This window comes from Columba livia, chromosome 15 (assembly GCF_036013475.1).
Source record: "Columba livia isolate bColLiv1 breed racing homer chromosome 15, bColLiv1.pat.W.v2, whole genome shotgun sequence".
In the NCBI taxonomy this organism is placed as follows: domain Eukaryota; kingdom Metazoa; phylum Chordata; class Aves; order Columbiformes; family Columbidae; genus Columba; species Columba livia.
The window spans coordinates 7,273,340-7,290,070 of NC_088616.1; the positions used below are offsets into that span (position 1 = coordinate 7,273,340).

The 16,731-nt window shown below is 44.7% G+C and overlaps 1 protein-coding gene across 6 annotated transcripts in view; it reads right to left on the bottom strand.

Moving 5' to 3' along the window:
• SLX4 (SLX4 structure-specific endonuclease subunit) overlaps window positions 1–14,293 on the bottom strand; it is a 30,507-nt gene extending 16,214 nt beyond the window's left edge. Inside the window, exons 1-9 of one of the 6 annotated variants that reach the window (XM_065030842.1) lie at window positions 14,133–14,286; window positions 13,321–13,418; window positions 7,090–7,192; window positions 5,871–5,968; window positions 4,603–5,366; window positions 3,763–4,026; window positions 2,765–2,939; window positions 1,617–1,829; window positions 208–422 (exon numbers count right to left, since the gene is read on the bottom strand). In XM_065030842.1, the coding sequence (XP_064886914.1) occupies window positions 208–422; window positions 1,617–1,829; window positions 2,765–2,939; window positions 3,763–4,026; window positions 4,603–4,972 (1,237 nt within the window). In that variant the 5' untranslated portion in view covers window positions 4,973–5,366; window positions 5,871–5,968; window positions 7,090–7,192; window positions 13,321–13,418; window positions 14,133–14,286. Of the gene's footprint in view, window positions 1–207; window positions 423–1,616; window positions 1,830–2,764; window positions 2,940–3,762; window positions 4,027–4,602; window positions 5,367–5,870; window positions 5,969–7,089; window positions 7,193–10,289; window positions 10,872–13,320; window positions 13,419–14,132 lie in introns of those variants that run through there. The other 5 variants (XM_065030840.1, XM_065030839.1, XM_065030841.1 and 2 more) reach the window with 5 other exon arrangements.
• Between the last annotated feature and the right edge of the window lie 2,438 nt (window positions 14,294–16,731).

Sequence of the window (16,731 nt, forward strand, 5' to 3'; positions counted from 1 at the left end):
ATTTCACTAAAATCCATGGACATCCTGTAGCCTTTCTTGACTGTGTGTGGCTACTGCATACTGCTGAAGCTCTGACAGCTTAAATGAAACAGAAGCAAGGCTGTCATCCTGCCTGTGCCCTACAGGAAAGTTTTAGTGAAGAGCAGGTTGTGCCACGTTACTGCTCCAACAACACAGGCTTTGACACTGACTCACTGTAACACATACCTGATCCTGGCTTCCATTTGATTGGCAAAGCAGCCACGGGTTTCACATTTGTAACTGATTTTGCTTGTTCCTGCTTTTCTTGCTCCAACAGAGAGCGTGACATTGCCATAGCAACCAGCAAATCTTCATCCTTAGTCTCCATTTTGGCCCTTTTCTGTGTTTTCTTTGAGTCCTCACTGGAGGAGCCTTTTCGCTTTGACCTGCTCGGTTGATTGCTGAAATACAAGAATGGAGCAGGAAGCCCAAGTTAATGTGACTGGATCAGAGACAAGAAACACTGAGAACTCCAGACCAGCTGCTCTAATCGCTCAGAGAGTCTCCCATATCCAGGATCACAAAAAACACTCAGCACCTTCTTCCCTAGCAGAAAGCAAAGGATTTATTATCACCCATGGAATTTAGAGCAATTGAGAGAAAATCTTATTTTCAAAAGGTAAGAACAAGACCACAGCACAGATGGAAGCATCTGCTATCTCTACCTTGAACACTTTTTTGTACCAAATGGGCAAAAGCAAGTTGAAGCAGAAAATGCTTTTCCATTCTTCTGCTTCCACAGGGAAAAGCCAACGGTCCTTCCTCAGCACAAAGAGACTTAGGAGCTCTTTTACATAGTCAGTCAGGCACCACTCACCATGCTCTGAAGATTCTGCTCAAATCCAAGACAGCAGATCACAGTATCACAGCATCACAGTATGTTTGGTATTGGAAGGGACCTCAAAAGATCATCTAGTCCAATCCCCTGCTGGAGCAGGAACGCCTAGGTGAGGTCACACAGGAACATGTCCAGGCGGGTTTTGAATGTCTCCAGAGAAGGAGACTCCACAACCTCCCTGGGCAGCCTGTTCCAGTGCTCTGTTACCCTTACTGAGAAGAAGTTTTTTCTCAAATTTAAGCGGAAGCAGATGCAGCTCTGCACTGAGCACATTTCAAAACATCACGCCTGTTTCCTCTTTGGCTTGGGGTGTAAAGCACATATATCCAGTAGAGCCACAAGCTGAATAGCTGAGGCACTGGCACGACAGATGCTCAGGAGAGACTGCATACTCAGACTCTGTGGTTCGCTTAATAAGCTCAAACACACCACTCAGCTTTACTGCGTAACTGCCTCATGGAGTACAAATATTTCTGACAAACCAGTGTAAGATTATTTACTCCACATTTTACTCCTGCCTGCTGACTTTTAAAGTCATCTACCACCCGACCACTTCTGAAGGGAAGCAAGATGATTTCTCCAACTGCGTACCACGCTCTCCTCATGTGGTACTGGGTCACCTTCTGCTTGACCTTCTTTGGACTTGGGGCCACACAACATGCAAGTCTTCCTTGCTTCTACCTCTCCTCCCCAGGAGAACAGGGTCAATGTCTCTCAGGCCAAAGAAAGCATCTTTCTTGTGTTTTCACCAGCTTACCTGGGACACTGAGGAGGTGCATCACCAAGCGAGGCCACCTGCAACTGCACTGCCTGGAGCAGCAGCTTAGGAGGAACATCCATCTCAACAGCACAGCGTTTCAAGTGACTGACTCGGCTCTGTGGAGTCTGGAACTGTTTCCCACAGATGGGGCATTCAGGGACCAGTGGTTTGCTGGAGGTTTGCTGTGCTTCTTCCATCTCATCCAGACACCTGTAACATGATGGCAGAGCTTACCTCTGAAGACTTCAAAACTGCCCATGCTAAGACTTAAACCATATTAAAGAAAAGGAAGCATAATAATCTCTAATATCTGTAACAGCCAGAGAAACATCCCCTCGAAAAACAAGAACTATGTGCCTACTGCTGTGATGAATATGACATATAACAGTTACATGGAGATTACAGCCTCACGGGTGTATTAAAATCGTGTTGCTCAGAAGCAAGTGCAAGGTAATAACCTTCTTTAACTTCATTGCATATCTATCACCTAATCCTTCTTTCTACATTCATTCTAACATTCCAGCTAACTTACAAACTGCCATTGAAAAAAAGAATCACTCTACCAGAGAAATGGTAAGTTTTTGTCACCCAAAACAGGACTACTGCTTGTACTTCCTCCTGCTTTTGTAGGCATGACTCTGAGCAGTGTCAAGAATGCACGTTTTCAAGTCAGATATCTCAGTTGACAAGGACCATGTTTTATGTCACAGAAAAGGGATCAGTCAAAATTAAAATCACACTCAAGAGTGCAGGATAATGAACTTCTAATAATTTGTGGTAGGCCAAAACTATGTAAAAAAATTTAATGGTTCTTTTTCTGTCCTCTCCAAAGAGATCGAGGGTATGAAATCCTGGATCTGCAGTACCTGTTACAAAAATCACTCCCCAATAAGATAATAACACACAACCTACAGACACAGGGCTAAGAGACCAGTTCTAGTACTAGGACTGGTGATTACTAGTTTGCAGTGCATCCATCTATCTACAGCTTTACCTCTTGTGAAGATTGCTATATATAAAAAAATCTATGGCTAATATAACCTTATAATCTCCTCTTCTGACTACACACTTAATAGTTCAGAAAGCAGACTTAGTTTCCAAAAAACAGTTCTGACACACTGCCACACCTCATGCTGGTCTTTCACCTGTTAACATGCTGCTCTCGTCGCGTTGTGTTCATGGCTGAGAGATCCTTCTGGCAGATCTGACAAAAAAACAAACCTTCATCCTCCAGGCTTGCCAGGGCTTCCTCTTTGGTTGCCTGCTGAAGAGCCAAAGCCAGAGCACCGTCATGCTCCACGGATGGAAGATGGTGGGTATCTGGCAAAGAAAGGAGATATGATCTAAGACAGAAGACTAAGAACCCTGTATGACAGGCTTAGAGCTTTTATACTTGTCATTATTAGTTTAATAAACTAGATGTAAAAATAAATGGTAATTTTTCTCTTGCATTTTCACCTTTGATTGTTCACAACGGAATGTATAAACTGCACTCTTTGAATGTTACAGGACTGCACTAGCCAAGAAGCAGGAGGTGGCAATTCATTCACAGTACATTACATGTCAGAGCCGAATGAAGAGCAAGTTTTGGCTAAAGGTTCTAGAGAGAACATGGGATCTTATACACCACACATTAAAACACAGCAGATTTTCATGTCCGTGGAGAACCAACAGGGCCCTGACTTACGAAGAACAAAATCAGAGAAAAATTGCTTTGAATTTAATATATCTGCATAGAACACATTACTTTTGTAGAGTGCTTGGAGATCTACAAAAGACAGGGGCTATCTAAAAGCCATATTTACCTCACCGCTGCCTAACACTGTCCCAAGGGTAAGACGACAAAGTTCGCCAATCCTGTTGGAATTTCAACCTATTTCCAACAAGACCATTATCCCTCCAGAATCAAGCATAAGGTTCATTCAGCCTCAGAGAAGAGCTGGGAAAAAAGTCCAGATAGCCCTTTAACAATAGAGAAAGCAAGTTTCCTCAGTGATCTGGAGTGATTTATTCAGTGCTGCACACAGAGTTAATACGCTGGCTGGGAACAAAGCCCAGGAATCCCGACTGCTTCTCATGCAACCATTCTCACCAGCCGCCAGCACTCCTTCTGCACGTACAAGAGCTAACTAGAGAAATGTACCGTTCTCTGGTGGGTTCTGCTCCTGGCTTCCATCAGGGAAATCTCCACTGGCCACAGACTTGGGCAAACTCTCATCTGTGCTGTGTTTTAGCTGTTCAGGTGCCACTCTCTTGAACTGCTGCATTCTCTCCACTACCAGCTCTGCTACCCGCAGCTTTGGCCCTGCGAGCAGCGATATCTTTGAGGTGGGTGAAGAACAGGTCCCTGGTGATGTAGCAGGATGGAAGGACAATGTAGTCTGGGAACAGCTACTCAGAGTATTTACTAGAGGGGAAGAAAACACCGGAGCTTTACCAGTCAGTATTAAGCGCACAGCTGAGCTGTCCAGAGAGCTGTTGGGAATTCTATCCCAAAAGCAGCCTAAACCAGACTCAGTTTTGCAACAGTCATTCTTAGAGGAAGAAGTGAACAATTTGTTTAGCTACTACATTACATTTTATAACTACAGTATCAGGCTTCTGTGCTACAGTGGAGTTTAGATATCTCTACAACCCTTTTAGAGGAAGGAAATTTAAGGCAGGCCTTCCTGAAGGTCACTAGCGAGCCCTACAGCCTCGCTCTGCCCAGCATCCCACCATGGGATGTCCTGTGGTTCCTGCTGCTCATAACAAGCAGAATGCAGCTGGCAACTGCATTCTGGCCTTCATGTTTAATAACCACTGAAGGACTAATGCTTTATGGATTAATCCAACACCTTTCTTAACTTGTTTATATTTCTGGCCTTGACAACATCCAGTGGCTGTATTTCCCCTCCAGGTGGACTTCTGAAGAGCTCCATTAAATTACAGAGTGTTCTCAGTCCCAGCCTATTTTCTGACTGAAAGATTTCCATTCACTCACCTGTCAGAGTCCTCTGGCTGCACTCACTGGCCACTGAACTCAGCTGGCTGGCAGGGAAAGGGTTTCTCTTTCCATCCCTTTCTGCAGTCTCACCACTACTACAGGCCACAGCGTCACCATCTTCTTTGTTCACCAATGTTTGTTCCTTTAGACCCAAACCTTGAGGCAAGTTTGTTTCCTTCGCTGCTGGGAAGTGATGATGGTTTTGGCTCTTGGCAACAGCTTTGCCTCTTCTTATCTTGCTCCTCGCTGCAGTGCCCTTTGACCTGTTCGGAGCCCTCTTTGCTGCCTCAGCATCCCCAGCTTTTTTCTTTGCTCTACCCAAAAGATTCGCCCACAACTCTTTAAAATCATTGTCCTGTTCATCCATCAGCCTGCAGCTTCTAGTAACACTGCGGCCTTAACGACACTGTGAGGACAGGAGGGCAGGGGAAGATACCAGAGTCAGTTCAGGTTTGCATCCTCCATGACCTGCAATTCTCACCGAGTCCCTTCCACCACCTCAAAGATCTCCATGCTCCAGACTTTGATGGAGTTAACAGAGTGGGCATCTCTCTGCTGCTCTGACAGTTCATTCTTCCACAGTTAATTCCTAGTAGAGCACATTCTCTCTCCAAGGACCCCACTTGCTCTCACACATAATGCATCAACAAGTCGGTTCTTCAGAGTCTCTAGATCATAAGTTAAGCACCTCAGTTCGTACAGAGCATGCACAGGATCTCCATGATATGCTACAGGGCTTCAGAAAGACACCTAATAAAGCCCTTAAATAAAGAAATAAAGAAAGGTGATTATGTCAGATGGTATATGCAGATGCACTGTGAAACAGAACTTTGAAGAAGGAGAGAATTTGTATAGATTAGAAAAAGCACGTATTGACCCAAAACACTACCACTGTACTTGTAGTACATACACGCAGAAGCCACATTAGGACAGAGGAAAGTTTTCAAAAGAGATATCTGATACTGTGTAGGCTTTTGTCCTGGAGCTCAGGATTTGGGACTGTCCTTTTTTTGTACACATTCATACTTACATTTATACAACACAAGACCAGGGAATGCAGCACGGGAGAGAAAAAAAAAAGTCCTTCAGATCAAGCAGCTGTGCTAGAGTGTAAAATTCTGCTTTGTGACACAGCAGCTGTGAAGAGGAGAGCCCAATCTCATTTCGAGAAGTAATTAAAGGCAGTTTCTGGCATTTCAGAAGGGTTTCTGGGACAAGTCTGAGAACAAGTCTATTAAATGTGTTCACCCTTTCTCTCCTCTTACCTCCACAGCTGCTCACCTCCAGGATTAGCTCTCCTGGAAACTAATGCTGAACTCTGAGTAGTCAGTAAACCATGGCACTGACCATGTTTCACAAACTGCTGTCAAAAAGACAAGGTAAACAGACTAAACAAATGGTATTTTTAAATGAGTTTCTTAATCTTTTCAGCTACAGTAAGAACAGCAATACTTGCTAGAGATTACTCGGAACAGCACTAGGGACAATGTCCAGATGGAAATGCCATCAACCCTCAGGCAACATTAAAACTAGATCTCTATTCTTACACATTTTGATTGTCCTCTTCTTCCTAGTCCTAAATTCACTATGGTTCTGGATATTTTACCAGAGGTTTTATATCACTCCCAAAAACTATTTCTTTCAAGCCTAAACCAGAGTGTTTCACTTGGAATGGCAGCAGCTATGCTTCAGTTTCTCCAGTAAAGCTCTGGGCACAGAAAGACTCAAAAAGCAGGAAAAACACAGGAGAGACTGTTTTCTCAAATGGCTTGGCTGCAGACATATGAGGCTAAGGAATGCTGGTTACACACTTTCATGGGTCAGCCTTTCCTATAAGCAATTACAGATGTTAGTGGATTTATTTATTTTAAACTCAGGCTCGGAAACCAGCAGAGGATTTTGCTGTGAATCTTGGAGTCATTTCCCGCTAGAAAGAAACTGAAGTTTTATGTAGCCAGTTCATAAATTTCATTTTCCTGGATGGAATCTTGGTGTAGTTATCATTGTAAATTGACCATTTTCTTCTAAGTAGGAGACAGCATGTGGAGAAAAACAGAATCTCACATCCTCCACAGCTTTAAATAACTCTCACAGACATACTTGTACTGTCGTATTATTTATGGTGAGTTCCTGATATTAAACTTTGAAACAGATCAGCACTTTTGCATTTGTAATCAACGTTCAGTGCCCCAGGTAGACCAAGTCAGACATATGAATGAAGCAAAACTAACTAAGAACTTATCTATCCTACTCCTCCCTTTCCAGACTTGTATTTACAGGCTCCTGCTCTGTTCAACATCTCACTATTTCTGATGCTGCTGCTACTGGTGTGCCTAAGAGCCAGCTTTGGCACCAGTTTGTAAAGCTTGAAAAGTAATGGCTTTGAAAATAATTTCTTTCAGTATAGTATTCAATCCACTTTGGAAGATTTTAGGACTTAACAAATCACAAAGCTGGTCCAATAAAATAAACAGCAGCACTTACCTATCCTCTTAGATGCCAAATCTATAGCCCAGCTGTGCCCTCCAAGTAAATGTGGATCAGCAAAACGGTACAAAGCAGGACCAATAAGAATGAATGATGGAACCTGGAAAATGGAAGGAAAAGGTTAGATTGAGTGTATTTTGTACTGGCTGCTCTTTTTGCTCAAGTTCCGAGCTGCAGGGAGAAGGAGACTGCAACAGCACATGCTCTAACGGCGCTGTGTTCTGCCAATGACCTGTGCCCCTGGGTCAGATTCACTGCTCAGGGTCTGCCCCGCTCAGCAGTGTGTCCCCTCCAGTGTGTCCCCAGCAGCACCACATGCCACTGCTGGAAAAGCCCAGAACACTTCAGGAGGCAGAACAGGCCTGACAGACTGGATAAAGCCCTGAGGAACCTGGTCTGACGCCGGAGCTGACCCTGCTTGGAGCAGGACATTGGACTAGAGACCTCCTGATGTCACTTGCAGCCTGAGTTATCCTACAGTCCTACAAATAGTCCATCCTTACCTTTACACTTTGGAACTGATATATATATTTTTTTTTCCTGTAACTTGCTTCAAACCAGAACCACAACAGTCAATTGTTACAGAAACTGGTCAATGTTACTATCATAACACCCTCTCCTTTTTGATCCTGCCATTTTTAGACTCACAGGCATCTGCTGAATTGAGTTCCCTGGTTTAACTGAAAAAATCCAGGAGAAAGTATTCCTGTTCATTGGTTCTGTTTGCTTCCTCTGTACTTCACTGACTGTCTGCTGTTGAGACAAGGAGGACAGAGACTCCAAATCCACTCTCTTCAGACCACTCAGTATTATATTAAATTATATGTATCACATCCTCCACTGTCCGTGCTCTAAAATAAGAGTCTCAGTCCTTCATCTTTTTCCCTTTTCTTAGGAGAATCTTTCCTGGTCACTAGCCATTTCCACCAGTATTCCCTCAACCTCCTTCATTCCCCTTTGCTTTTCTGAGATGCATTGACCTGTACTGCAGACAGCAGACTGCTGACACTGCCAATGAAGTTTTATATTGTTCACATTCCTTCCCCATCCAGGCCTTGCAGATCCTCACATCTTGTTTGCTTTGTTTGGAAGCACCCGCTTGTTGAGCAAAGGTTTTACCTTAACAGAGATGCTCAAGACTCTTTCAGTATCTGGTATCATTAAGGTGTTCCATCTGATTTCTCTCTTTTTCCACCTCCATGCTCTACTTTCCACTCCTCCACCCTGAAGTTCATGATCTACTCTGTTACCTGCAGCTCTGAGCCTGCTGGAACCACCTCTGATCTCAACTGACCTGAAAACGCTGCATCACTGCCCAGTGGGACCACCAGGAACATGCCGAGGTAGATTCTGAACGAACCCTCGGATGCTCTTCGCTACCTTTCAGCCACTTCCCTCTCTCAGATCGTTTGCCATTCATGGTAATTCTTTATCTCTTCCCCCTTTTCAAAGGACTTCTGAGTAAGCTACATCAATCCATTCTTTATTTCGCGATTTGTTGACAAATTCAAACCACTCCATTAGACTACTGAGAGACAGTCTACTGGAGAAAACAGGCTACCAAGTCGGTAAGATGCTATCAGGTTAAAAATATGTTATGATAGACACCTACAAATAACTTCATGATCATTTCAAGCAGTTTAATAGGTACATATAGAAGACTTACTGCCTTGTAATACTTAGTTCAAAGAATCCTTCTTAAGAAAAACAACAACAAAAAGACAACAGTTAATACATCTGCTACTCTCTCACCTTCAGAACAGCTTCTAACAACTTAAAGTATATTTCTACCAGCAGTCCAACCACTTGACACTATCTCTTCTGAGCTTGCAAATATACATCTGGGGCTGCTCACTTGCTGCTTTAAACTGCCCATTCTTTCCAGGAATGATTCTCCCGCCATTTCAGTCTCCAAGATTATGTCATCATCATGGCTAGAAAGCATAGATCAATGCTAGGCAGGCCTCAACAACTTGTACCCAGTCGATACCTTCTCTCCTCTCGACCCCTGCACTGGTTTCAGTACATAACCTCCTCAATTACTCATTGTTAAAGAAAGCCAGACTCTACACCTTCCTCGCCAGGACCACCCTCTCCTGCTTCCTCCACCAGCAAGATCAACATTGGAGTGGTCCTGACAATCCTGCAGGGCTGGCCAGAACTTAAGGGAAAGTCAAATAATGGGATCAAAGTGACTGATATCGCCTCAGTCTTCAGAAATGTGTTAATTGCCAGAGCCCGTATGAACCTAGACTGCTAATTACAGCCTGTTGACAGCGTACAGGGCAATGGGATGCACACTGTTGCACTGGTACTGGAAGTTCTATTGCCCCCTCCCCTTCTTTGAAAGCTGCTGCCTGCAGATCTGAAGGCTGGTAGCAAAACTTTCAATCAAGCCAGTCCAAATACTGCGAAGTGAAAGAATTTCTGTAGTGTTTGTTCTGGAAACCACACCAGAAGGCAGTCCTTAGGGATTCTTCCAGACCAAATCCTGTAACAAAAAAATCTTCCTACAGGTTCCTGACAGAGCAGCAGCTACATGTCAACACTATCACTTCTGAAAAGGCATATTAGCCTCCATACTTCTAGAGACTCTCTTCACTAGAGCCTGTTCTCTCCAGATCCCTGCACTATCCAATACCTTTATCACCAACGCTACTCTACAAGGACACAACAGTAGATCTGCACAGTGCAGGGTCTCTATCCTTGTAGAGTGCAAATAAATTAACACTGAGGACAGCAATGCTTGTTCTATGAGGAGAGAACAAATGTAAGTGCAGAACAGGAATTCAAAGTCAGGTACCAACCTTCTCATTCTGGTCTCTGCCGACTTTTCTGTGCCAGAACACAATAACAAAAACAGAGGTGGATATATTGGAAATGACAAATTAACGCAAGTCTATAAAAGCAAGGGAACAATACCTAGGAAAATCATAATCAGATTCTAATGAGCAATCTCAGCAATGACCAGTATCCATATCTACTGACAATACCCACTTCTGTTACCTGATACGCTGTCAGAGCACTGTGCCTACACTTCTTTTCAAGATTACACCCCCCTGCCAGTACCTTATATATACGGTAAAAGATTTCACAGCCAGTAAAAAATACATCACATTCCAGACATGAATTTTAAGTCACTACTTACATGGCAAAATGCCCTCCTATCTTTCAAACACTGTAGAAACGAACCTTACCTTGTAAAGCACTTCACTGAAATAGACATTTTTACTTTATACCTCCTCTGGAAAGATAAAGGGGAAGTGAACATATAAATAAAAATTAACGGTTGCTCAGGTGCAAATGCTCATGGCTTGTATGCAAACACAGCAATATACAAATCAGAAGTATATGCAGCTGGTGTTTCAAAAATTCTTTTTTGATTTGATTGAAAACAAACAAAATTATTAATTTAGACAGAAAAATACAATTGAGAATCCAGGACTGAATAAAAACATTTCACAGGAGTCCCAAAGAATCTGTAAAGAGAACAACACTTACTAAAAGCTGATTTGGTTTTCAGAGAAATAGAAGTAATCAGAGTAATAATAAAAATAAATATGTAAACCAACATCATGATAATGGAATTGGATAACACTGAATATAAACAATGGATTGTATTAAAATGAAAAGGAGGTAAATTTACATAATATTAGTTTTCTGGTCAAAAAGATCTTTTTGGTGTACATCCAAACCAAAAAGAAAAAACTACCAAGGCCACTAGATCATGATAAAACAAACTGCAGAACTGTTAATACTCAGAATAGTAAATATTCTTAAAATACCCATCCCACAATGTTGATGAAAGCAGCCCATTCTCATAGCAATCCAAAGCATCCTGACCAGCAGCCATTGAAGGTACTTCTGCCAACAGAATCAGATCATTTGCAAGGAGAAGTCACTGTAATTTTTCAAAACGGCAATTAGGGAAGTAAACACCCATCCTTCAGACTGCCATCAACACCAAGTGCTTAAAGAAACAGCTTGTATGGGAATTATGAATAAAGATGGATAATGAAATTAATACCAGTCAACACAGTTCCATGGAAACCAATGTTTCCTATGCTGAGCTAATACCTTTTTAATGAGAACTCTGTGTATTAACAGAGGTGTCACTCTTTTGTAAACCATTAAAGAAGTGTTAAGAGACAAAATGATTAATTAAAACAATACAAAATCAATACATCAAAAACTATTAAAATGTAGCTGGCTAGGTTTCAAAATGCAACTGCAAACAGCAATAACCCAGCACATATGTTTCTAGTATCATCCCACAGCAATTAATTCTCTATCCATCTTGGCTTTTTATTATTTAGACTTAGGAAATGAGTTGGGAGAGACATAAAGCACCACTGGTCTAACTGCCTGATGGCAGAGAAAGGAACCGTTAGGTAGTGCAGAGGCAGAAGGATGCAGACCACTTGGTAAACTAACACAAAGCATCGTTCTGGGACAAGGCCGTACTTACAGGTCAGGTAAATCTATCCTGGGAAGCAACGGCTACAAAGGAGTCAGGAGTCTGATAATCAGAACAATGGCAGGTCCCTACAGGTCTTTGGCCATATAGAGATTGTAGTGGTGAAATTGTTACAGTGAAGCTACAGCACGATACATTCTGAAGAGGACGTATTGCCCGCAGGTCATACAGCACCAGCGGCACCAGCTTCGGAACGGTGCTGGTTCCAGTACCCAGCACACAGCCTCACCTGGCCCATTGTTCTGCCAAACTGACCAGAGTGACCTTACCCCGCATGTCTGACCCCACTCCAATACGGATAGTTTGGACCATGTCAAACAACGCTCTAACTCTGTAGATCAAGAATGGAGCAATCGGCATCATGGATGTTTGTGGCAAGAAAATCTACTGAATAACTAATGAAGAAGTGGATATAAAGAGAAATATGAACACTTTAATGTTAAATATTCAAGCCATTTATCTCCAAGAAGACAGTATTACTCTAAAGGGCATGCTTACTTAAAATAATGCAAGTTCTACTGATACAATTTTTCCCCCAAAAGTATATCTTCTGGTTTGTGATTATGTCAAAGCTTATCATCACAAAAGCCAAACAGAAAATGAAATTTAACGCAGCATCTTGATTTCTGCACATTATCTAAAACAGAAAGATGCTTGCTTTGAAAAGGAGACCAAACTCATCACGGATTTCTACATGTGACTTAATCATGTATCTTTTATGCTAACATTTCATTAACATCAAATAATTTGCTCTCTTTTCAGCTAAAATCACATACAAGAGCTACAGTAATATAAGTAACGCATTACTTTCCAGATGTTACTTTATGCTGTTTCCACACTATCACATCTGTTCTCCATCCTCCAACCTCTATCATTAACAGGCTCGGTTTAGTGCTCTGAAAATACAATTTCACATTTCTTCCTACTAAAATACCTTCTCCTTTTATCAATATAGTACCTTTGCAAATATATTGCTACCTATAGACTTGCTGTGAGTGCTCTGGGAAACTCTGGTATCATACCAATGATCTCAGGGATGCATAGATGTGTATCTTCCACAGATGCCTACAACAGCAGCAAGAGGTCAGCTCTCAGACAACGATGTCAATTCCTCTGAGTTTAGCTTTCAGGAAAACGATTTTTCACAAGTCTGCACAAGGGCTGTAAATTCAACTGAGGACTCTGAAACATAGTTTGAGTTTCACTAGCATAAGATAAGCTGTCAAACATCCTGCTTAAATCGCTATTTTCTACCATTCGACAGTTTATTTGGAAAAAAAACCTGTAACAAAAATTAACGCAGTGGAAAAAACAAACGCTCAAAAGAATTTGAGGTCCATTTTCTTCCAAATGTAAAGCTTACGAAAAAAATTCTGTTTCCAGTCTGCCTCTGACACGTCTGTATAGTGTCAAGCAATAAAACGACTTCTGACTATCCAGAAAACTGTTTTAATCCAAACAGCAAAATCAAAGGAGGGAGGAGGGACAAGGAGGGAGATGAAGAACAGGATCTTAAGTAGATCTGCAAGCCAATCACACAAGGGTTTTGGTGGGGTTTTTTTTGTAGATAGAAGTCACTGTACTGAACCAGTGATTTTTAAGAGTTCATACAGAAGCCAACAGACTGAGCATCAATGCGATTGTCTTTGGGCTTTATGAGAGTCAAACTATTTAGTAAATGCATACATGTTTTTGCCCAGCAAATACATAACTTTGGCTTTATTTTAAACCAGCATGGTTAAAACAAGCACCTGTGTATCTGCAGGATCAGGGCCAGAGCACTGCCAGTGAAACAGCCGACAGGCAGCTTCACCTCAGGGCTGGCCCGCTGCTCCTCTTGCCCCTGGGCCTGGAAGAGAAAGATAAAACTTCACACTGCTTCATGAAGGAAGCAGCTGACAGACTCCTCAGAACTGCTTTCCCTGATAACATCGCTTGAAGGAAGTTTGCTTTGAGACGGGACACGTAAAACAAAGTCTGTAATGAATATTCCTAGCAGCCAACACATGCTTGAACTTCGACACCCTGGCAATCCAGCCCTCACTTGAGAAACTTTGCTTTTTTCACCTCATTTTAGCTTTTGATGCCGTGTTAATATCAAGGCTGGGGCTTCACCCTACCGAACAGCTGCAGCACAGCAACGAGGTGCCACTCAGACCCAAGCTGGGTCCCCTCACACCCCAGCGCTCCCAGGACACGCTCCCGGCTCTGCGGGCGCACCCCAGCCCCTGCTCAGGCTCCCCGCAGGGCCAGGCAGGCCTGTGCCGAACATGCCGGTGTCTCCCGCGCGCCGTGCCCGGTCCCCCCGGGGACCCCCGGGGATGACGTCGTACCGCCACGTCACATCCTCATGCCGATGACGTAGCGCCCTGATGATGACACCGGTTCGACGCCGCCGCCTCCCCGCCAGCAGGTGGCACTGCGCCGATGGCGCGGGCGTCGTGACGTCACGCCACGGCTCGCGCGGCCGCCGCTGCCCACGGGCCGCCCCTCCCGCTCGGGCCGCCCCTCCCGCTCGGGCCGCCCCTCCCCGCTCGGGCCGCCGCCCCGGCCCGCCACTGACCTCTCCGCCGCGGCGCGAGCTCTCGCCGCTCCTCGCGCCCCACCGGTGTGCCCCGCTGCCCAGCCCGAGCGCATGCGCGGGCACCAACCGTCTCCCTCACCCCGCAGCGGGCACGGCGCGCATGCGCCAGCCAGCTGTCAGCGTCCCGCCGGCCGGGCCTGCGCATGCGCCTGGGGCGAGGGCCGCACCCTTCCTGCGCAGGCGCACGGGCTTCCCGCCACCGGTTGCTATGGTGATGCCCCCCACGCCGTCCCCATTCGCGTTGTCCCCTCAGCGGGGCCCGGCGGTCGCGGCTCCACTCGCCAGCGGGGGACGGAGGCGACCCGGGCCGTCCCTCGCCCCGGAGCCTCCCCACGGGCAGGCGCGGCGCTGGGCGGCGCCTGCCGAGACGAACCCGGCCGGAGTCGGGCGGTCCGGCGGCCACCGGGGGCGGCCGTGCTCCGGGGAAGTGCCGGCGGGCCCGGCCCCTCCCGCCGCCGCCCTGCGCACCTTAATCTTGTGCTCAATGTGAGGAGTGCGAACACCCTGAGCCTCACTGATGCGTGTAAATGCAGCCTTTTAAAAGTCTGCATTGAAAAGAGCCAAAAGAATTGTGGTATCTCCAGTACAGACTGTTCCAAAAGCACCAACCCGTAACAGCATGTGCTGGTTACCAATCGCGCATCTGTTTCCAGGAGGTTTTGAGGCCTCAAACCATTCCTAAAGGCAACAAGGGCACGGTGGATGCACAGGCTCTAATCGCTCTTTGTACTCAACAACAGCGTGAAGATGCAGCCCTGGCGCAGGTGTAGCGAGGAGAAGCAGCTCCCCCAGAATCAGGCAGCTCACCAGACAGACAAGCTGATTCCCCATGTAGACCTGCTGGACTTTTGCTAGCAATTTCTTAATAATTCACTTTTTCTCCCCACCAGAGAACTGGTGTGGATCAGAGCTGGCCTAGGGCCCAGTGCTTTAGACTCTAGTATGAAAATCTTGGCTTAATTTCATGCATGCTACTGTATAGATGAAGGCAGGTCCCCGAAATAGCAACACTTCAGATACACGTTGCGAAAGATAGGATACACGGTTACACTTTGGTTTTGAGTTGTCTTGGCAGAAAATGTTTTTTAAAATATCTGGTTTTTAAAGTATCTGCTGAAGCACTTGGGACAGAACAAGTCCAATGACTGAGATACATCAGCAAAACAAAACACGTTGCATCTGCCTCTACCTCCTGTCACAGCTCTGCCTTCCCCAGTTTCTAAGGGTTTAATTTGGGCCAGATCCGTGAAGGATTTACTTACTAGTTTACTTCTGGTGTGGGTTTTAACCCCAATTACCCCTCATTTACTTGGGCTGCAAAAGGAGAACCAAGCTTTGCTTGGCTTCGCAGACTGCTGCTTTGTTAGCTACTATTACCTGACCCCAAATCCCTTGCGGATCATACGTTGATACTTGGAATAAAGTTGGACAGATATGTTTAATGGACAATTCATTACGATAGCTTTTTGCCATAAAGATTTAAAGAGAGGAGGAAACTCTTATTCTTTCACCAGTTTTTCATCCTTCCTGCTGCTGTAAATAGATCAACAGCAATGAGACAATCAGGACTCCTTACAAACTTAAGTACTTAAAGAAGCTTTCAGTCCTTGCACTCCTGCCAGCTATTCCATTTTGACCAGAACCGATTACAGACTTTTTTATCCCGCCTGCTCATACTCCAAGCTGTTTCCAGGAGCAGTGTGATGGGCGAGGGCTTGTGATTTGAGATACAGTTCTTGCTTGCTAGAAGGAGCTCCAGGTCTGACAGTGGGAGGCAGCACCAAAGAGCAGCACCCTTCTGTCACGAGTGAGAATGGGAAAATCACTGTCCAGGCAGATAAACTCCCTGCTTGGCCAAGACCATGTTGCAAGCACAGCATCAGCCACTAATTGCTCTACAGAAGATGGAGGTTAAGTGTAAAGGAGGAGGTAAAGGAGAAACAAAAGATGATTCTGAGAGCAGAGGGAGAACAAATGACTTTTCTTCCAGGGGAAAAACAAAACAAAACAAAACAAACTTCCTGCTGATGAAAGAAGCAGAAAACCTGTGTTCAATCCACTCCAGAAGCGTCAGGAGCTGAGCTGTTCTGGGTTGAGAAAGACAGCAAGATAGATTTTAGCATGCCATCCTCTCCTTCCCAAGCGATAAGGGAGACAACCAGCTGGAAAGGACTTTGTACATGATCAGCCAAGGTTCCAGGTCTGAAATCCCCAGAATTTTTGAACCCTGGGGTTACTGGGAAAGTAGATGATGGCACTGGGTAAGGTTTGGGCAGACCCAGAACTGCCCTGGGAAGCATTTCCAGATGCATAGGGTATTGGGCAGAGCTGCTCCCCACGCTGCTGTTACATTAGTGCAGATTGCCTCCTCCAAACCCAGCAAGTACTTGTTTTTGTGCCTCTGGACCTTGGAGGAGGTTTGTTTCACTTTGTGCTGGGATTCTCAAGTCCTGGGCTGCATTCCCAACTCAAATTCACTGTGTTTCTTAGGGAAATGTATTCAAGCTCCACACAGACCTTATTTGTACAATAAAAATAATTCTGACTTAATTCACAAGGAGGCTGGGAGGATCAATTA